This window comes from Mesoplodon densirostris, chromosome 4, assembly GCF_025265405.1.
Source record: "Mesoplodon densirostris isolate mMesDen1 chromosome 4, mMesDen1 primary haplotype, whole genome shotgun sequence".
NCBI lineage: Eukaryota > Metazoa > Chordata > Mammalia > Artiodactyla > Ziphiidae > Mesoplodon > Mesoplodon densirostris.
Window position 1 is genome coordinate 1,465,736 of NC_082664.1, and position 21,633 is coordinate 1,487,368.

Genomic DNA, 21,633 nt, shown 5'->3' on the forward strand with positions numbered 1-21,633 from the left:
GGCTTTCTGGTGGTGCAGTGGTTAAGAATCCGCCTGCCGATGCAGGGGACACGGGTTCAAGCCCTGGTCCGGGAAGATCCTACATGCTGCGGAGCAACTGAGCCCGTGCGCCACAACTACTGAGCCTGCACTCTAGAGCCCGCGAGCCACAACTACTGAGCCCACGCGCCACAGCTACTGAAGCCCACATGCCTAGAGCCTGTGCTCCACAACAAGAGAAGCCACCGCAATGAGAAGCCCACGCACTGCAACAAAGAGTAGCCCCCGCTCGCCGCAACTAGAGAAAGCCCGTGTGCAGCGACAAAGACCCAACACGGCCAAAAATCAATCAATCAATTAATTAATTTAAAAAAACAATTAAAAAACAAACAACCCCCCCCACAGGTCCCAACCTCAAACCTCGTACCAAAATAAGTTCCAGATGGATTAAAGATGTTCATGATAGTATTGTTTTAAAACTAGGTCTCCCAACATGGACAAGCCGTGGAGATGTTACACTAAGTGCAGGAAGCCAGACACAGCAGGACAAACCCCGTGAGCCCACGTCCAGGGGGCCCCACGAGGAGCCAGATTCACAGAGTCAGGCCAGGGAGCAGAGGTTACCACACGGCTGACGAGGCCAGGGGTGGCCTCGGGAGCCCCCAAGGCGTCTCACCAAGATGAGGGGTGCAGAGGAATGGGTGACAGTGGGAGTGGGGTGTGGGTCCAGGACAAGGACCGTGTGAGCTGACAGGAGTGACGGGGAGGGGCGTGGGCACCAGTGTGGGGCGGCTGAGCGGCTGAGAGGAAGCCTTGCTGGAGACCCTGCCCTCTGCACGCACGCGGCGTTGGTGCCGAGGCCGTGCTGCCCGCAGCTACTCCCAGCACGGGGTGCGCCGAGGGGCCCTCCTGCCAGTCCTCCCCCAGCCCTAGCTCTCCCGGGGACAGGCTCCCCGTGTGCGGTCTGGCGCTCGCCCCACCCCCTGGCCTGTCCCCCTGTCCCTCACAGCCGTTTCCCCCCAGTTTCCTGCGCATCTGATCCCATCCAGGTCAGGACCTGAACTGACGGGCCCGGGCAAGGAGGACCCACGCGCAGACGGGCAAGGGAGCAGCAGTGGACACACGTGTGGAGACTCGGGTCAGCGGGGGAGGCCGGCTCGTCAGGGAGCCAGGACACAGGGGCCTGGGGGCGGGGGGTGTGAAAGGCAGGCGACCCAGGCAGGAGCGGATGCCCCAGGAGAAGCAGGCAAGGAGCTGAGTGTCTGCCAACTGGGGGCGGGGGGCGAGGCGACGGGGGCACTCGGGCGAGCTGGAGGAGTGGGGGGCTCCGAGGGGCCCGGGACCCTGACCAGAGGCTGAGTTCTCGGTAATGACGGGGTCCAGGGCAGGACCGCAGAGACGGGCAGCCGGAGGAACGGGGCCAGAGTGCAGGGGGGCCGGTCGTGTCAGAGGTCAACAGTGCCGGTTTCAGAGGCCAGGGATGGGTAAACCAGCTTGTTCTGAGGACCCGGAGCGCCATCGACCCCTCCCCAGCCAGGAGGCCCAGAGCATGGCCGGCGGGGCTGGTTCTCGAGTGGGCATCTTCCCACGTCCCAGGTGTGCAGCCGGGCACGGCCTGCTTCACGCTGAGAGCGGCAGCCCCGTCGGTGGGGAAGAGTGCTTCTTCGGGTCTTTGTTCAACAATGTACTGCTTTTCTGGTGACAGCAAATGACCGGGAAGGGCGGGCCTCACGCCTGCTGGGCTCCAACCTGAGCTCCCAGTTTGGAGGAAAGCCTGGCCCCGAGGCCCACGAGCTGCTCCTGAAGGTCCGGCCAGGAAGCCCTGGTGAGCCTCACGAGGAGCCACAGGCCAGGTCCAGAGCACCCACGCCAGCCGCAAGCTTGGGCTCCAGCAGCCTGGGGCTGGGGGAGAAGCAGGACCCCCGTCCTGTGTGGTGCCGACGGTCTGGGGGTAACAGGACAGGCCTCCGTACCCACTGGGCCCCAGCCAAGGGGCCGAACCCAGGACATCCGCACTTCCAGGAGCTGCCACACAAAGCCACGTGTGAGCAGTGCTGGGGGAGGGAGGGCCCTGCCGAGATGGGCCCGACACACGGCCACAGCCGCGGGGGACGGCTGCAAAGGGCTGCACGAGGTATAGCCCAGGCCTGAGACCCACGTCCCACCTCCGGGGCCACCAAAAGGCCACGGCAGCTCGCACGGCTAACGGGGCCCTCCTCCAGGGCTGCTGGGGAAGGGGGCGCTGAGTGCTGGGGCAGTTGGGTCCCCCTGAAACACCGACACTTGTTCAAAGGCAGAAAGGACCTGTGAGGCCCAAGGGACGTGGAGTATTATGGCCTGGGAGCGAGAGGTGAGCACGGCCAGGCTGGGCCCGGGTGGAGGGCTGGCGGGTGAGGGACACGCAGTGCGGGGGGTGGTGAGTGGGGAGCAGGGAGGGTCTGTCCCAGCTTCTGCATGGGGCCCATCTGCAGGTGAGCTCAGCACGCTTGCTTTCCCCCTCATCCCGTGACCCTGGTGGCCTGCCCTTTGCTGTGCCTGGGAGCGTGGGGCCTCCTGCACAGGCAAGGGTCCAGCTGCTGGTGCGGCTGTGCCCCTCTCATTTCCTGGGCAACACAGGCATCCTCATGGCCCCAGGTCAGTGACACAGGCAGACCCTCACCTGCATCTTCACAGCAATCACCACCGAGATGAGCTCCTTCTCCAGCTCCTTGAAGACCACCAGCTTCTTCAAGGTCAGGCTGCACAACCTGCAAAGGGCACAGACGGGCTCAGCAGTGACCGTGCACTCCGACGCCTTCTCATGCTCCAGGAAGGCCCCAAACCGCAGCAGCCCCAGCCTCCACTGGACCGCGGGCTCTCTGACCCCAGCACCTCGGTCACTCATGGAGACTGGCCCTCACGTATCCCAGGAGCCCTTGCCCAGGCCCGGCCAGGCTGGGAGCCATCTTCGGGGTCCCTGCACGTAGGGGGCACCCATCAGCACCCCCAGACTGTTGGACCAAGCTCCCCTCCGCAGAGGATCTCCCTCTGGTGAAGGTGGCCTGGGTGGGTCCACGGGCGGGCAGACAGGAAACCTGAGACCACAAAGCCCGGAAGCCCCCAGGGACCAGGGTACCAGTGCTTGGGAATCCCACTCCCAGCTGCCAGAGCACAGGCCTCCCAGGGACCCTGCCCTCAGGGTCCACTCGAGGCCCTCCCCTCCTCCTCTCCAGGGTCCTGCCCACCCACATGGCCCCACCCATCCCACAGGCCCCACCCACCCCAGCTGGGCTTCACCTCAGCCTGTTTCCCTGGAGACCGTCACCTGCCCTCCACTGAGCCCAGAGGGGCCAGGAGACACACACCAGGGCTTCCCAGGCAGGGGATGCCCCTTATCTGACGGCTGCAGGTTGGAGACAGACACAGTGCGCCCCTGATAGTCCCTGACACACAGCGGTGAAGCAGGGGAGCCCAGCAGGACCCCTCTCATGGCGGGGCCACTCTCACAGCTCAGTCCCTCTACCACGGGGGCTGCTCTGATTCTGCAGGGCCAGGGAAAAAGCTAGAGAAGGAGACGGATGAAAGCAGTTAACGTTCACCAGGACAGACCACATCCTGGGCCATAAAACAATGCTTCACACGCACTAACTAAAAGAACCAGAATCACATAACGTATGTTCTCTGACGAAAATGGAGTTAGCTAGAAATCAGCAGTAGAAGGACAGCTGGAAAACACCAGCTACTTGGGAAATTCAACCACACACTGCTAAATCACCAACAGGACAAAGAGGAAGCCCGGAAGGACATTAGATGTATTTTGTGTGGAATGAAAGTGAAAAACAACGTGTCAAGAATTGAGGAATGCAGCTAAAGCAGTATTGAGAGGAGAATTCACAGCATTAAATGCTTATATTAGAAAAGAAAGACATTCTTAACTATACAATCTAAGCTTTACCTTAAGACACCAGGAAAAGAGCAAATTAAACCCAAAGTGAGAAGGCAGGAAATGAGGATAAAAGCAGAACAATGAAGTTGAAGATAAAGAAACAATTAGAAAAAATAAAACCAAATTCTGGTTCTTTGGGAAGAGTAATACAATTGACAAAAACTCCAGCCACACGAAGGAAAAAAGGGAGAGAGAAGGCAAAAATGACCCATAACAGGAATCAAAGAAGGAACATCACTACAGAGCTCACAGACATGGAACAGCATGATTAGGGATACTACAGATAACTCAATGCACACAAATCTGAGAACGGAAATTACATGTACCAAATCCCTGAAAGCTACAAACTGCCCAAACTCACCAGGATGAACAACAGCCTGATCTATTAAAGAAGTTGAATTAATGGGCCTCCCTGGTGGCGCAAGTGGTTGGGAGTCCGCCTGCCGATGCAGGGGATGCGGGTTCGTGCCCCGGTCTGGGAGGATCCCATATGCCGCGGAGCGGCTGGGCCCGTGAGCCATGGCCGCTGAGCCTGCGCGTCCGGAGCCTGTGCTCCGCAACGGGGGAGGCCACAGCAGTGAGAGGCCCGCATACCGCAAAAAAAAAAAAAAAAAAAAAAAAAAAAGAAGTTGAATTAATAGTTAAACGCTTCTGAAAAAGAAAACTCCAGGTGAGTTTAACCAGATATTAAAAGAAGAAATAACACCAATTCTACAAAATATCTTCCAGAAAACAGAAGAGGAAAGAATACTTCTCAAATCATCTTATGAGGTTAGCCAGTACCCTGATACCAGCACCAACATCAGACAAAAACAGTACAAAAAAGGAAACTACAGACCAGTATTCCTTTCTGAACACACATGTAAAAATCTTCAACAAAATATTAGCAAACTGAATCCAGACATATATAAAAGGAACAACGGATAATACACCATAACCAAAGAGGGTCTGTCCCAGGAATGCAAGGTTGGTTCAACATTTGAAATCAATGTGATACACATTAACAGACTAAATATGAAAAACCATTAAAATCTCAATCAATTCAGAAAAACTTCTGACAAATTCAATATCCATTCATGATTAAAAACTCTCAGTGAATGAAAAATAGATGGGAATCCCCTCAATCTGATAAAGAGCATGTCCAAAGGTCCCCAGTGAACATCACGCTGGATGGTGCAAGAGAGAATACTGTCCCCTAAGATCAGGAACAAGGCAAAGCCACACCCTTTCACCACTGCAATTCAGTGGGCACTGAAGGCCCGCCCAGGGAAAGAGGGCAAGAGAAGGAAACAAAAGGCAGAAGGATAGGAAAGGGCAGAATAAAGCTCTTCTTACTTGCAGACAACACAATCATTATGTAGAACATCCCAAGGAATGCAGGGGAATGTGAAAATGAGCTCCAAGAACTAACGAGCTTAGCAAGATTGAACGACATCAGTTCAACATATGAAAGGCAACCACGTTTCTATATACTAGTAATGAACAACTGAAGTCAGTGTTTAAAAAACCTTCCATTTACAAGAAAGAAATACCTAAATCTCATAAAATAAATGCACCATCTGCATGCTAGAAACTCCCCACTGCTGTCACAAGGAATCAAAGATGTGCCAGCCTCGTGGACGTTCATTCTCCCCAAACTAGATCTACAGATTTAATGCAATTCCAATGAAATCCCAGCAAGACTTTTTTGTAGTTATTGGTAAGCTGACTTTTAAATTTATATGGAAGGCAAAGGAACTAGAATAATCATAATAATTTAGGAAAAAGGCAGAAATAAACAAATGGGACCTAATTAAACTTAAAAGCTTTTGCACAGCAAAGGAAACCACTGACAAAACAAAAAGACAATCTACGGAATGGGAGAAACGATTTGCAAATGATATGACCAATAAGGGGTTAATATCCAAAATATATAAACAGCTCATACCACTTAATGCTGAAAAAACAACCAACCTGATTAAAAAATGAGCAGAAGACCTGAATAGATATTTTTCCAAAGAAGACATACAGATGGCCAAAGACACATGAAAAGATGCTCAACATCACTAATCATCAAGGAAATGCAAATCTAAAACCACAATGAGGTATCACCTCACACCTGTCAGAATGGCCACCATCAAAAAGTCTACAGGTAACAAATGCCAGAAAGGATGTGGAGAAAAGGGAACCCTCGTACATTGTTGGTGGGAATGTAAATTGGTGAAGCCACTAAGGAAAACAGTATGGAGGTTCCTCAAAAAACTAAAAATAGAGTTACCAAATAACCCAGCAATTCCACTGCTGGGCATATATCGGGTTAGAGACAAAAATACTAATTTGAAAAGATACGTGCATCCCAATGTTCACAGCAGCACTGTTTATAATTGCCAAGGCATGGAAGCAATCTAGGTGTCCGTTCAGAGATGAAAGGATAAAGAAGACATGGCAGGTATGTATGTATGTGTGTGTGTACATATATATGTGCATATATATATAATGGAATATTACTCGGCCATAAAAAAAGAATGAAATTCTGCCATTTACAACATGGGTGGACCTAGAAATAAGTCAGGCAGAGAAAGACAAAATACTCTATCACTTATATGTGGAATCTAAAAAATAAAATAAATGAATGCATATAACAGAAACAGACTCAAATATAGAGAACTAGTGGTTACCAGTGGGGAGAGGGAAGGCGGGAGGGGAGAGATAGGTATAGGGGAATGAGGTACAAACTACCATGTATAAAATAAGCTACAAGGATGTATTGTACAGCACAGAGAATATAGCCACTATTTACAGTCACTTTAAATGGAGTATAATCTGTGAAACTATTGAGTCACTATGCTGAAACTAATATAATATTGTAAATCAACTACACTTCGATAGAAAAAAATAATGACTTTGAGAAAGGAGAACAAAGTAAGCTGGGCACCTCTCACTGACATCAAGACTTGCTATAAACTGAAAGTCATCAAGACAGAGTGCTGTTGACACAGGAAAGGCGTATAGATCAACAGAATAGAAAAAGAAAGTCCGATAAATTGGATGTCATCAAAATTTAAAACTTTGCTCTGCGAAAAACACTATTAAGAAAATGAGAAGACAAGCTAGGAGTGGGAGAAAATATTTGCAAATCACATATTTAACAAAGGACTTTATCCAGAGCATACAAAGAACTCTCAAATCTCAATAATATGAAAATAAACAACCCAATAAAAATGGGCAAAAGATTTCAACAGACTCTTCACCAAAAAAGACATATGGGCAATAAATAAGCACATGAAAAGATGCTCAACATTACTAGCTATTAGGAAAATGCAAATTAAAGCCAGAGCTAGATACCACACACCTATTACAAAGGCGGAAACAAGATCCAAAGGCCCAGTGCTGGCGAGCCGGCGGAGAGGGGGGCCGTGACCCTGCAGGTGGAGCATCAGCTCCCAGGACCCCCAAGCCCACTCCTGGGAATCCACCCAAAGACTCGGACACGAACATTCACAGCAGCTGAGCTCACATCCGCCCCAAACTGGAAACCCAGACATCCCTCAAAGCCGTCAGGCCATCCACACCAGGGAGTGCTGCTGGGGGACCGGAGGACCGAGCCCCGCCACGTGCACACGCATGCAGGGGCGCACACGCACGCTGCAGGAGAGAAGCCAGAGTCCAGAGGTCACGCCCTGCATCTTCGCCCACCTATGTACCTTCTGGGGGAGGCGGTGGAGGGCACAGGGCGGAGAGTGGAGCAGGGGCCCCGAGGTTCGGTCTAGGGCGTCCTACCCTAGGGGTGACAGGGCTCAGAGCTGCAGACAAAAAAGCAGGCAGGGTTGAATTTTACTGCATATACGGTTTTTGTTTTTTGAATTAATTTATTTTATTATTTATTTTTGGTTGCATCGGGTCTTTGTTGCTGCACGCGGGCTTTCTCTAGTTGCGGCAAGCGGGGGCTACTCTTTGTTGTGGAGCACGGGCTCAAGGCGTGCGGGCTTCGGTAGTTGTGGCTCACAGGCTCTAGAGCGCAGGCTCAGTAGTTGTGGCGCACGGGCTTAGTTGCTCGGCGGCATGTGGGATCTTCCCGGACCAGGGCACGAACCCGTGTCCCCTGCATTGGCAGGCGGACTCTCAACCACTGCGCCACCAGGGAAGTACCTGCATGTACGTTTTTAAAGTACCTTTTCAAAAGTTAGAAAAACCTAGAAGACCTAAAGGATGTATCAACCAACTGCCAAACGGGGGCCTTATTTGGATCCTGCTCTGAATCAATTAATCATTAAAAAATACTCTCCAGTCCTTATTTGGGGGTGAGGGTCTCAGGGTCTCGATCTCTTATTTTCAAGGCTTTCACAACCCCCGTTTCTAGAAGCTGACATCCCTCACGGCGTGTCTGGCTGGGGACGGGGTGAGTCCAGCGTTCAGAGTCCACAGCGCAGAGGGGACCATCCAGGAAGAAGAGCTGGGTGCCCACGAGGACGTGGCAGTGAAGAAACCGCTCCATGAAGGGCCTGGCTTCCAGCCCGTAAGGAGGGGCCCGTGGATCCGCAGGGAGCCTGTCTCCACCCCGGACGGACTCACTTCAGAGGCTCATCTCCCAGGTGACGGTGACACCTACAGCCATTTGGGGATTCTTGCGGGGTGTGTGTGCTCGAAGGTATGTTCAAGCTGATGCTATTTGTGCAAACAACACTAAAAGAATCGAAAGGGTCACCTGCACCCATACACTGAGCTAGATCAACACAATAAACGCTATTTGTTTTTTAGCCAAGGTTGGTTCTGAGAGATAGGCCTGAGGGCAGCCAGGGACGAGATTTACTGCAGAATGCTTGGCCCTCAAGGAAACCATAAACAAGTACACTGTGAAGCCCCCACAAACAGTGATGCATCACTAAGCTGGGACCATTATTCCGTCAAACACCCTGCATGGCACTAGGTTCCGCAGTGACACACAAAGAAGCCAAGGTTATCTTACACAGTCCCCATAAAACTCCACCCCATCAGCAGGTGAAAACGCAGCCTTTCCACGGGAGGGGGCCTCGCTCACAGCCAGTGTTCTCTCTCCTCGGACTGCGTCTGCTCCGAGCAGGAGAGAGGAAAGAGCCAAGCTCCACACCTAACCCAGGGAGGCAGAATCCTGGTCTGTCTCCTAAAATAGAGAAAACTTACAAAGACTGACGCCACAAAAGCCACCTGCCCACCACCAAGCGCTGACAAACGTTCTCCGTGCTAGCTGCAGACCTCTTGAGAGAAATAAGGTGCCCACGACCACAGACACCCACTGTGTGCGCTCCTTACCACCCCCTCCCCCCGGAGGAAGCACCAGCTGGAGGAGGGGTCTCCTCCCAGGACACGGCCACCGTCCCCCAACTCCGGGGTCCCCGTCCTCCCTTCGTAACAGGCCTCCCCCATGTTAGCTGGGCACCTGCCTCCTGGCCAGAGACCTCAGTCCTGCCTGGGGCGGCTGGGCATGGCCACTGAGCAGCTGGGGCGGCGGAACCCGAGCAGAGGCCATGTGATCACGTTCTGGGTGGCAAGCCCTTGCTCGCTGCCTTCCCCCTAGATGCAATGGCAGGACCTAGGCAGCCACCTTGGACCCAGAAGCGGAAGCCACATGCTCAGCACGGCAGAGGGCCCAGCCAGCCCTGGACCCCTAACCCTGGGCTGTACACGAGGCAGGAATCAGCACCTTCAGGTGGCTCTGCCTTTCTGACTCCGTCACAGAGACATCGGCTGTGCTCTGGACTGCCAGGCATGTCCCATCTTCACTAAATTTGCCTGTACGCGTCAGCCTGTGTTGTTCTGTTTCTCAGGTCACATGCTAACCCCACCGAGTGTGCTACTGCAACTTGCCCTTCTCTCCCCACCTCTCATTCCTTTCTGAGAGCCGTGGGCACATCACTAGTGTGCACTCCCCATGCCCGCCGTGTACTTCTTCTCTGTACGAGCCTATGGCTTCTCCATCTCCCCGTGATGGCCGTTCAGGCTGCTCCACTGATCCGACACTAGACGCTCTGGCCCCGTCTTCACAGGGCTGCGCGGGCACCTTCTGCCCAAGTGGGGTTACTGGGTCAGCTCCACACACTCAGAACCTGTCCAGGATTTTTGTCAAACCGTTCTCCCAAGCTGTGGGGTTAATGTGCACTCCTGCTGGCCCAGGGGGTGTTGGTGTCCTGGGGCAGCCATAACGAATACCAGACAGGGCGGCTTAGACAACAGACATTTGTTTCTCATGGTCTGGAGGCTGGAGGTCCGGGATCGGGGTGCCTACAGGGCTGGTCTCCTCTGGTCATGAGAAGGATCTGTTTGGGCCTCTCTCCCTGGCTGGCAGACGGCCGCCCCTCACGGCCTCCACTCTGTGCACGACCCCCAGCCCCACCCCGGCGTCCCTCTGTGCGTCTAGATCTCCTCGTTTTAAGGACACCAGTCATAGTGGAGAAGGACCTGCCCTAGGGCCTCATTGTAAGCTAATCGCCTCTTTGAATACCTGTCTCCAAATACAGTCACATCCCAACGCACTGGGAGAGTCAGGGAGTCACAGCGTGAACTTGGCGGGGGGCGGGACACAATTCAGCCCCTAGCACTCAACCCCCCAAACGAACAGAATCACTAGATTTGCGGGATCTCACGGTGGTTTTATCTGGTATCGCCCTGACCTCCAGGGAGGCTGCGCAACTTCTCGGGTGCTTGTTGGCCGTGAGCGATCCCATAGCCTGCCTGTCCACAACCTTTGTCCATTTTTCTATTGCACTGGCATTTCCTCACTGTCTAGGGATTCTTCCTTTATTCTAGGTGTAATCATTGGCCTATGTACATCACATCTATCATCTCCTAGCTGCAGGCTGTCACGAGTGGGTTTCCAGACAATGTTTATTTAATTGTCTTTTATGATTTATGCTTCTTGGATAATATATTCGTTCATTTCACACCCCTCCTCCCAATTTTTTTTCTCTTTTCACTGAGGTCACTAATCTATGTGGAGCTGTTCTGTGTATGGTGTGAGGTAGGGACCTGATTTTATTATTTTCTACATGGATGCCCATCTGTCCCCCAACCACTTCTAAAAGAATACATCCCTTCCTTATGGATAAAGAAAGCTGTTTCTGAAGCAGGCTGCATTTGTGTGTCTGTGTCCTGCTCTATGTCCCACAGGTCAATCTGTCCATACTTCTGACAATTGCATATTGTTTTCATCAGTACAGTTTATTTAAATAAACATGCATCTGCTAAGGAAAACACTCCCTAAACACAAGCATACTTCATTTTTCTTTAAAGTTGCTTGTCTGTTTCATATAAACTTCATAATTTGCTTGCCAAGTTCAATTCCTTCGTGGAATTTTACAAAATTGAATTGCATTTCGGGAGAAGTGACATCTTCAGGTCGCCAGGGAGCCTCAGCACCTCCTTACTCAGGTGTTTTATGTCCTTGAGTAAGCGGTGAGGCGGTTCTCTGGCCAAAGTCATTAATGCCCTTTGGCCAATGATTCCTAGATAAGCTACCAGCTGCTTTTCTGAATAACACCGTTTTTCTGATTTTCAAATTGAAACACTGCAGGTGTTTCAACACTATTGATTCTGTGTGCTGACCTTGTATCAGTCAACCTTCCAGAACTGTTAGTGGTTTTAACAGCTTGTATGCGCTCTTGTATTGTCCATTTGAACAACAATGCCATCGGCACATGGTAGTTGTGTTTCTTTCAACCCATTCCTATCTACTTTTCGTGTCTTGTTGCACTGCCCGGTACCTCAAGGATAATAGCAGTTACCTTTCTTCTTGGTTTTAGAGGTAATACTTCTAGCGTTTAAGAATGATGTGTGTACAGCAGCGAAGTCCAGTCACCCTTCTGCAGTGATGGAAATGTTCTATAGCTGCACTCTCTAATGTGGTAACCAGTAGCCAGCAGTTGAAATATGGCTGGTGCTAGTGCAGAAGTGAATTATACCTTTTAATGGATAAATGGATTAATGAATAGCCCAATGTAGACTAATACATTGGATAGAGCAGGTCTGTAGATTTTTAGTAGGTGCCCTATAACAGGTTAAAGTTCCTGTTTATTTCTATATCCCTAAGAATGTCTCTTAAATTTCATCAATGTTTTTTCTGGATAGATAATATGATTTTTCTCTTTCACTCTGAATGTGATAAAAATAATAAATAGTCTGATGTTAATTATCTTGAGATAATTCCTATTTCATAAAATGCTTTTGCAATTTTATACCTTGTCGGGATTTTTTTTGGGGGGGTCAACATTTTCTTTAGGATTTTCACGTCTATGTCCATGAGGTCAACCCTACCCTTGTGCTGCCTCTAGGAGTTTTGATGACTCTACTGCCCTCAGGAAATTGACAGCTTTGCCTCTTTTTAAACATCTTTTCAATCTCTGGAACATGTCATAACGAGACAGTGTTTATTTCTTGAACATTTGGTAAAATTCACAAATAAAACCATCTGGTGCTCTTTGGGGAAGAGAGGAGGTTTTGATGTAACTGGTCTCTACACATTTTCTATTTTACTACATCAATTACTAAGTAATTCATATTTTTTCTAGAAAAGCATTATACTTATTTTTCATATTTATTGACATTGTTTAGTGTTCTTTGACTTTGTCACTTTGTTCCAAAATTGTTTATGTGTGTGCTTTCTCTTTTGATTGCTTTTGCCAAAGTTGGCTACATTATTAGTCTTTCCAAGCAGTTGACTTCTGGCTTTTGTTAATATTTCATATTGTTTTCTTATTTCATTAAGCTTGCTCTGTTACCTCCATTCCTCTATTTTTTTCTAAGATTTGCCCTGTTCTTTACATAACTTGAGTTGGATGATGCTGTGATTGAAGGCTCAGTCTCTCATTCTCTAACACTTGCACTTAAAGAGGCGTCTCAGTGTTCAGAATCGACACCCACGCATGACACCAACGTGGGTTTTTGACAGCACATGGTGGTCCACTATCCTCCTCACAGGGGCAGCCTCCCTGCCACTCCAGGGTTCCCTAACCCCAGGGAGGGTGGTCCCAAGCCCCCCACAGACGTGCTTCTGAGGCCCCCCAGCCACCCCCAGGCACGTCCCTGGCTCCGCCCTGGCCCAGGTCCCTCTTTATCCAGATGAATCCCACCTGGGGATTTCCCCTTCCTTTGTTTGAGCATGCACACACAGCAAAGAACTGTTTCTACTCTGTCTTTCCATGTTTGGTGGCCTCTTCAAAGCAGCTGGTCTCGCTTTGTGTGAGTGTGGACGGACAGTGTGCCCCCGCTTCCTGCAGCACCTCATTAGGATGTCCAGCCACAGGTCATCCTCGGTGGGGGGAGGAGCCGCTAGGACTGGGGCATCACCTTAAAGACGGGTGTGAAAGATGCCTCTGCCCTTGGGAGGGGAATGCCCCCGAGTGGGTGTGGGAGGGGCCCTGATGCACACTTCAGTCCTCAGGGTCTCTGGTTCTTGCGGTGCGGGAAGAGCTGGGCCTACAGGATGGAGCGACCCAGGGGACAACCGCGCACTTGCAAAGCAGAGACTGAGGCGTGCCCGCGGAAGTCGGCTGTGAGGGTCAGCAGAGCTGCGGCGCCGCCCACAGCCCAGGGCAACTAGACACCCAGGCTGGGCTGTGATCCGGCTGAAGGCAGCTGCGGCCCTCTCAGAGCCACCTCCTGCTACCAGGTGGGTCCCAGGAGGTGGGGCCGAGCCCACGCTGCCGGGTCTCTGTCCCTCCGGGTGACACCTGGGGCTGGGGCTTCCGTGTGCTCTCAGGTCAGTGGGCCCCATGGGCCCTGACAGGATGGGCGCCTGGCCACCGCACAGTGCCCACCCCTGCCCGCAAGGCGGGCAGGCCTCCCGGGGCTGGTCCTCGGCCGGCCAAGGTGCTGGACAGAGTCTGGAGGAAAAGGGAGGTGCCAGCAGGGTGGTGGGGCAAGGAGGGAGAGAAGAGGAAGGGAGCGGGGAGATGGCACCCTGGGGGAGCGCTGGCCACATCCTCCCTGGGGTTGACCTGAAGAGGCAGACTCTTAGGGGGACCTGGCAGCATGGGGTGCTGGGCCTGGGCCCCGGAGGGCAGGGGTCACAATGGAGCATGGGGTCAGGGCTAGGGGTGAATGGACACAGGCCCTGGGACAGAAGGCGGGCATGGGGGACGGGGACAGGAAGATGAGCAGCGCACCCTGGGAGCGGGAGAGCGGGCGCAACAGGGACCTCCCCTGTGTGTGGGGGGGTCATTCAACAAGGCCCACCTGAGCACGCGCTACCCGGGGGAGCAGGGGCACGGGCTCTGCCGTGGGGTCAGGCTATGCTGGGACACCGAGGTCAGGGAAGGCGTGCTGGGGGGGTGAGGAGGAGCCCCCGTATCCCGACACCCCTGGATTTTGTGAGTGACGAAACAAGTGACATTTCAGAAATTTCACGGAAAGCTGGTTTTGCAGATGTTTTTATACACAGGCTCGCATTGACAGGAAGGTCTCACGATTAATGCCCCCCAGGGGCCGGGGGGGGCCGGTCTTCCCAGGCCCCCCAGTCGCCACGCAGTGGAGGGTGCTGAGGGTCCCCCAAGGCCCCGCTCCCCGCTGCTGCCCCAGGAAAGCTGGCCAGCACCTGCGCCCAGCCCCAGAAAAAAGACCTCAGCCCACTCAGCTCCGGAGCCTGGGTTCCAAGTGGTGGGGGCAGGGCCTCGGGGGGGTGGGGGGGGCGGGGAGACGAGGCTGCAAAGAGCACAAAGCCTCCGATTCCTCTTTGGGAGACTGACCACCCCCACGTCCCCCGTGTGGGATGCAAACCAGAGACGGGAGCCTGAGGCCCCGCTGCCCCGGGGCACTGGTGTCCCAGAGGAGCAGGGCGGTGTCTCCTTTAATCCAAATCCCCCGAGTGTCATTCAGCTGCGGGGAGGGGAGGGCAGTGGCAGGTGGCGGGTGGGGACTGGCTCCCCGATGGCGGAACGCCACAGGGTCCCCAGGGCCCCACGTGGGCCAGGAGCAGGGCAAGGGCAGTCCCCACCGGGGGACTCAGCAGACCTTGGGGTCTGGAGACGGCTCCCCACCTAAGCAGGACCCCAGGCGGGTGGGCCCCTGAGCCCCTCCCTGGGTCCCTGGCTGGAGTCCAGCCAGGCAGCATGAGGGTCGGCGCTGGTGAGCCCCGAGGCATCCGGCTCTAACTTTTCCCCACCCTGGGAGAGTGTAACTGCTACAGCCATGTTTGGGGGAACAGTCTTGCAATGCTACCTCTCTCCTTTTCTATTGCAGTAAAATGTATACAACATGAAATTTACCACCTTCAAGGAACCAGTCCAGGGGCATCAGGCACATTCACACGGCTGTGCCACCATCACCACGTTCCGTAACTCTTTTCATTTTGTAAAACTGAAACTCTGTCCCCATTCAACACTCACTCCCCTCCCGTCCCCCAGCCCGCGGCCCTACCTACCATCCTACTTCCTGTCTATGAATCCGACTGCTCTAGGGACCTCATACGCGTGGATCACACATGATTTGTCCTTCTGTGACTGGCCCATGTCACTCAGCATGTCCCTCCAGGATGCAGCCTGTGTCAGGACCCCTTCGTTTTCAAGGCTGGGTCATCGTCACCATATGGACCAAGCACAGTCTCAGCTCATGTGAATTGTGCTACTAGGAACACGGCGGGGCGGGGGGAAGGAATATCTCTTGGAGACCCTGCTTTCAATTCCTTCAGGATACTCACCCAGACGTGGGATTGCTGGGTCCGGGGGCAGTTCTAGCCACTGTTTTACACAGGAGATGCACCAGTTTACATTCCCTCCAACAGTGCACAAGGCTTGGTTTTAACTTCTGATTAAAAACCTCTGCTACAGTGGTTAAGACTCCACTCCTCCAATGCAGGGGACACTGGTTCCGTTCCTGGTCGGGGAACTAAGATCCCACATGCCACAAGGTGCGGCCAAGAAGAGAAAAACAAAAACAAACAAACGAAAACCTTTGCTAGGTGGGGCTCTTCCTCAACTGGGCTCCCCAACCCTAAGAGGAAGGCAAGGCTGTCTCACCCAACCGCTCCGGGCCCACCAAGAGTGCGGGGGCCGCACAGCGGGACCTCACCCCCTCCCTTGCTCACCCCCCTCAGGACGGAAGCGACAGGACCAGTCAGAAGCAAAGACATCTGAGGAGGGGACTGTCCCCGCCTGGGCCCACTGCCTGCCGCCGAGGGAGGCTCTGCGCGCTCTGGCAGGGCAGCGACCTTCCCGCGTGGCCTGCGGAGGGCACCTCTCGGCCGCCCTGTGGACAGAGTGGACAGGGCCCAGGGCCCAGGGCCCGGGGCATTGGGAGGACTGGCGCCGGGTGGGGGCTCCTTCCTGAAATAGCGCCAGGACACGGCCTCTCCACACGCGGCGCCCGTCACTGAGCTGCCGGGGCTCCCGCAGGATCTCTTCTGCCAGCTCTGTCCACCTCTGTCCACCTCCGTCCACCTCTGTCCACCTCTGTCCACCTCCGTCCACCTCTGTCCGCCCCTGTTTCCGCTCTGCTCCCCGCGACAGCTGCTCAGCTGGCACTTGGCTCCTGTGCCGAGCCCGTCCGCGTCTGCCGTCCAGCTGGGCGTTCCGGAACGTTCTTTCACCAGAGCCTCCTGTCCCCGCCCCACGGGTGCGGGGCTGTGCTGTGGTGGATGCTTCCTGCTGACCATCACTCTGTCGGACCTGGCTGCCGGCGTCTGCTCGCACCCAGAGCGGGCACGAGGAGGGCTCCGGGCTCTGGGCTCCGCCCCGGAGTCTGTGCCTCCGCCCTTTGGAGAACCTGAGGTCTGGGCCTGTCCTTGGCATTCCCTGCAGTGGGCCCGACCTGGTGGACCTGGGCTCCCGCCTGTCCTCCTCCTCCTCCTGGGCCTCCTCCCAGGTCTCTGGCCACTCCTGGTCTTGCAGGCTTCAGAAGGAGGCAGGAGTGCCCGTCTGCACGCCAACCACCATCTCGGCCACCTTTGCCGTTCTTGACATTTTCACTCTAAGATGAAAAGTTCCAGCCCAACGTGCAGTCCTTTCCAAAACACGGCCAGTTCCCTCCTGACTGCCCAGGGGCCGATCCCAGGCCCCCCACCCCGGGCTCTACCCATCTCCTGGAAGCCCCTCAGCCTCCTCTCCACCTGACCAGCCCCCCGGAGGACACTGTACTGTCCTGTGGCCGCCAGCCAGTGTGGAGGCGCCTCGCAGAAAGAGCCCAGTGACTGGCTCTGTCCAGCCTCCGGGAAGGCCCTAGAGACCTCCTGCACTCCCAGCACAGGGTCCAGCACTTGGGGCCTGGCCCCGCCCTGCTGACTGGCGCCTCAACATCAGGGAGGTCCGTATCCCACCTCGTCCCACCTCACCCCCCCCTCACTGATGGTGCTCAGGTGGGAAGTGTCTGTCCCAGATCACCGTGCATCCCCTTAAGCAGGGCTGAGTTCCGCAAGGATGGGGCCAGGTCCGGGGCCTAGGACGGCACCTGGTGCACCCAGGTGCTCGGAGGAAGGGGGCCAGATGCGCCCAACCCAGTGGCTCCCCCAGCTCCGCGAGACACTAACTCTGCCTGAGACGGGAAATGTGGACGTTACTGCAAAGCGAACTCAGAGACGGGACAATGGATGCGGGAAAAGAGCCGCGATGCCGACGGAAGACAAAGGACTAATGTCCCAAGTACAAAGGCGCCTACAGAAGAGCAGCAGAAAGACAATCAACCCACAGAAACGTGGGCGACGGCGCAAAGAGGCGACTCACAGGAGTGCAGACCCACAACCCACGGCGCCCTGGTGCTCCAGAGCCTTCCAGGGCCTGCGGGGCGCCGCCCGCCGCCCGCCACCCTGGCTTTTAAGAGGAAAAGCTCAAGCTCCACAGAAAGTTACAGCAAGAGTTCAGCAAACACCCCACCACCAACAACCAGGGACCCCCTCCCCACGGGCACCTAGGATTTGGGGGCGACCCGGCTGAGAGCCAGCTGGGGCACCAGGACGCTAACTGAGGGGCGTCGCCCACGGCGCCCTGTCCTCCTGCTGTCGAGCGCTACCGCCGGCCTGGCTGGTCTCCTCAGATCCAGAACCGTCCCTGGCCCCCCTCCTTAAAACTTCTCCCTACTGTAGTAAAACACGTACAATGTAAAACTGACCATTTTAGCCACGTTCAAGCATGCACACCAGGGGCATTTGGCACGTTCCCGATACTCCAGAACGGCTGTGTCAGCCCACAGGGGCCCCCCCGGCGTGTCTCTCCCGGCGGCGCTGCCCGCTCTGACGTTCGGGACAGGGGATCGCACGTGTGGCTCCTCTGAGGGGCGCCCTGTCCTGGGTTCACCCACCCGGCAGGTGTCAGGACAGCACTCGGCCCTCTGGGCGGCCGCCGTGAACACGCGTGCGCAAGCGGGGCTCCAGCCCCTGTTCCTCTTCTTCTGAAAGAGTGATGTGCTGGCCACGTGGCGACGTGGTGATGTGGCCGGGCCTTTTGAGGGGCTGCAGACCGCCGCGCAGAGCGGCCGCCCTACTGCAGTCCTGCCAGCAGCACTCAGCTTGGGCACAGGGCGACCACACGGGCCACGAGGGGCTGGCAGGGCCCAGACCCCAGCACAGCGCGCCGCCCGCCACGCGCAAGGAGCGCGCCCCCCGGGTTTCCCGGGGCCGGGCTGGCCCTCCGAGGAGGACGATGATGCCCCCGTTTTCCTCCCGGCACCCAGGACACCAGCGGTTAAACTGGGGCCACGTGCAGGGCTGCCTCTGTGGCCCCACGTGCGCTGGGTGTTCTGTGGGAGGGAGAACTAAGGGGCCTTCTGTCTCCAGGAGCTGACCCTGTCTGCACGGTCCTGCATCTGCCCCAGTGGGAGCGGGGGCCCTGCGGCGGCAGGTGGCCACGCGGCCCCCACGCCCGGCCTGCCCCCACCCCGGGACGGGCCGGCCCACACGCGGCACCCTGGGGGCTCAGGCTCCAGGCCCACGCAGCTTGGCCACAGCAGGGCCGCAGGGCGAGGCTGGGGCACCTGGAGGCCTGGAGGGTTCTCAGGGGCAGAGCCGGCTGGGGGCCAAGGGCTCCAGTTCCACCCGCATCCCGAGCGCTGGTCACCTTCCTCCGGCAGCCTGAGGTGGCTGCCAGCTCTCACTGGCCCAGCTCAGCTTTCTCTGGTGATCGAGCCCTATCTGGACATGGCTGCTTCCTGCTAATCAGGAGAGAAGGTCTGAGGTGCCTTCTCAGCTCCCCTGCCAGCAGTGTGGGGCTGGGATGGCCCTGCAGGAAGCAAGGGACAGTCAGGCACCCAACACCAAGGCCGGGAGCCCTGGCAGGGGTCACTGTGAGCCCACCCTCCCGCCCCAGCAGAGGCCAACCTGCAACGGGGGCCAGGGCACGGGGAGGACAGGGCAGAAGCGCCAGCCCCTCCGAGGTAGTGGTGGGTGTTGAGTCAGAGGCCAGCACGGCCACACGCGGGACGAGCCGGCCGGTGGGTGGGCCGGGCCGAGCACGGGTACCCCGTAGAGGCCACGTGGGCCAGGCGCCTGCAGAGAGCACCCTGTGTCCACAGCGGGGAAGGCCGCCCCGAGGGGGCTGGGCAGACAACACTGGGACACACACATAACCTCAACACAGGGCCCGGGACCCAGAGAGCTCCGGCCAGCCGGCCACGAGGCTGTTATACGTGGGAGCCGTCAGCCATCCCAGGACCCGGGCCTGGCCATCGGGACCTCATTCCTTGGGCCTGCTGGGCCTCTGTCCCCCGCCTCAGTGACCAGAGGCCCCGGGCACGCGGGCACACCTCACCAGCCACTGGAGGGGAGCCCCGCACTGTCCTGGTCACGAGGGAGACGGGGTCCCCTGGCGGGAAAGAGCCCCTGCCCAGCACTTTCCTGCGGGTGCGGCCCTTCCTTGGCAAGGGGCTTTATTTGGGTGGGACGGCAAGGCCAGCACAGGGAAGCTGGGTGCAGAGGACAGCCGCAGGCCACAAGCACCTCGGTTGGGCCGCATGCCCTCCTGCACAGCCTGCCGGCTGGACCGCACCACAGGGGACTTCAAGGACCAAGCAGTGGCCCCGCTCAGCCTTGCTCCAGGCGGGAAGCTGTGGTCCGGGTGACTCACAGCCGGGACAGCAAGAGCCCAGCTGGCCGCAAGCCCTGCGGTCTGCCTGGACAGAGTGAAGGCGATGGTCTTCCTCCTGCTTCTGTGCCAAAATCTACCCATCTCCTGCCCCACTCCCAACCTCCCATGGGGGAGGGGGGGAGGGCACACTCGGGGGTGGCCCTGGAAGGAGGTGCCCCGTTCCCCGGCTCCTTTAACATTCAGCTTTCCCAAGGGCTCAGAGAGACCACCCTGGCCTCACCCCAGCCCGGCCTGTCCAGGCACATCCCCAGGCCACACCAGCAAGGAGCCAGAGCCTTCTCTCTGGGGACCCCGAGTCCCCAGGCTCCCAGTCCAGGCAGCACGGTCCAGGGACAGGTGCCCACGAGGGCTGGCGGAGCGGGGCCCACGGTGACGGGAGAGCACCTGGGCCGCATGCGCTGACAAGCAGGGCCGCCGTGGGGCGCCGTGACGGGGCGGCCTCTGGTGGCCCCGCAGTGGGCAGGCTCACAGAAGGGAAGGAGCACGCCCTGCCGGGTGCGGAGTGTGGCCGTCGGGGGGAGTTCGGTGGCTCCAGGGTGTCAGACAACAGGGTGTCGAGAGAGCCAGAGCAGTCAGGGTGGGCGAGGTGGGACATGAGCCTCTGGTGTCTTACAGCAGGTGGTCTACAAGGACCCAACGAGCTCCGGGTCCCAGGCTGTGGGCACGCTCCACTGCAGGCCCACTGCCCACAGGCACCGGGTCTGGGGAGGGCACGGAGGGCAGCAGCCACATGCACCCTGGAAGCGTCTGTGAGGGGAGTGGAGTGTGTCCTGCCCCAGGTGCCCCTGAAAACATGGGGGCACAGTGGGGGCTACAGGCTACTGTTTCCCCCAAATCCATATATTGAAGCCCTAAGCCCCAATGTGATGCCGTCAGGAGGAGGGACTTCTGGGAGGTGATGAGGTCAGGAGGGAGGAGCCCTCGTGAACGGGGTTAGTGCCCTTGTACAAGGGACCCCAGGGAGCTCCCTCACCCTTCCCCCCAGTGAGGACACAGGGAGATGCCATCTATGAACCAGGACGCAGCTCCCACCAGACACTGGACCCGCTGGCACCGAGACTTTGGACTTCCAGCCCTCAGAACTGTGAGAACTAAATGCTGTCTAAGCTGCGCGCCTGTGGCACTTTGCCACCCGCCTGAGCTGACAGTAGGGGCGGGGCTTGAGCCTTCAGGAGGGTTTCTGCCCTGCCCCAGACAGGGCGCGCCTAGGACTGAACTTCTCGCTTCGGAATCAAGACCCGCTCTTGGCCAGGGGTCACAGGGGCTGGAGCCCCGGGAGGAGCCCTGGACACTGGACCAAGGCCTCCACCTGCACCTCGTCCAGTGTGTGCCACATGGCTCCCTGGGAGATGCCTCCCCCGGGAAGCCCGGGAGGCCCTGGGGGCCGAGCAATCCCACCATCTGAGGGCCGGGCGCAGTGCCCACCGGGCTTCACCGTGGCTGCTGCGGCCAGGAAAGGGTCGGCACAGCCAGGGCTTCTGTTCAGGGGCTCCTGTGTGCCCTGGGGGGCTGCCCGCGTGGCCCAACCACGGAGCTGAGGGTGGCCCCTCATGGTCAGAACTGGCACTGGACGCTGCCGGGCGCGGCTCTCGCCAGGAAGGGCGACTGGAGACAGAGGAAGGGGAGCAGGACGTCCGACCGGACCCAGGTGAGACTTCCTCCAACGCGAGCTGGGCAGACCCCGGGTCCCAAGGAGGATGACGTAGACGTGTG

The 21,633-nt window shown here is 56.6% G+C and overlaps 1 protein-coding gene across 3 annotated transcripts in view; it reads right to left on the reverse strand.

The window, feature by feature from the left end:
- Positions 1-21,633, reverse strand: part of PACS2 (phosphofurin acidic cluster sorting protein 2) — a 62,907-nt gene that overhangs the window by 26,823 nt on the left and 14,451 nt on the right. For all 3 annotated transcript variants that reach the window (XM_060095528.1, XM_060095527.1, XM_060095529.1), the window contains exon 2: positions 2,639-2,726. In XM_060095528.1, coding sequence (XP_059951511.1) covers positions 2,639-2,726 — 88 coding nt within the window. The remainder of the gene's footprint in view (positions 1-2,638; positions 2,727-21,633) is intronic.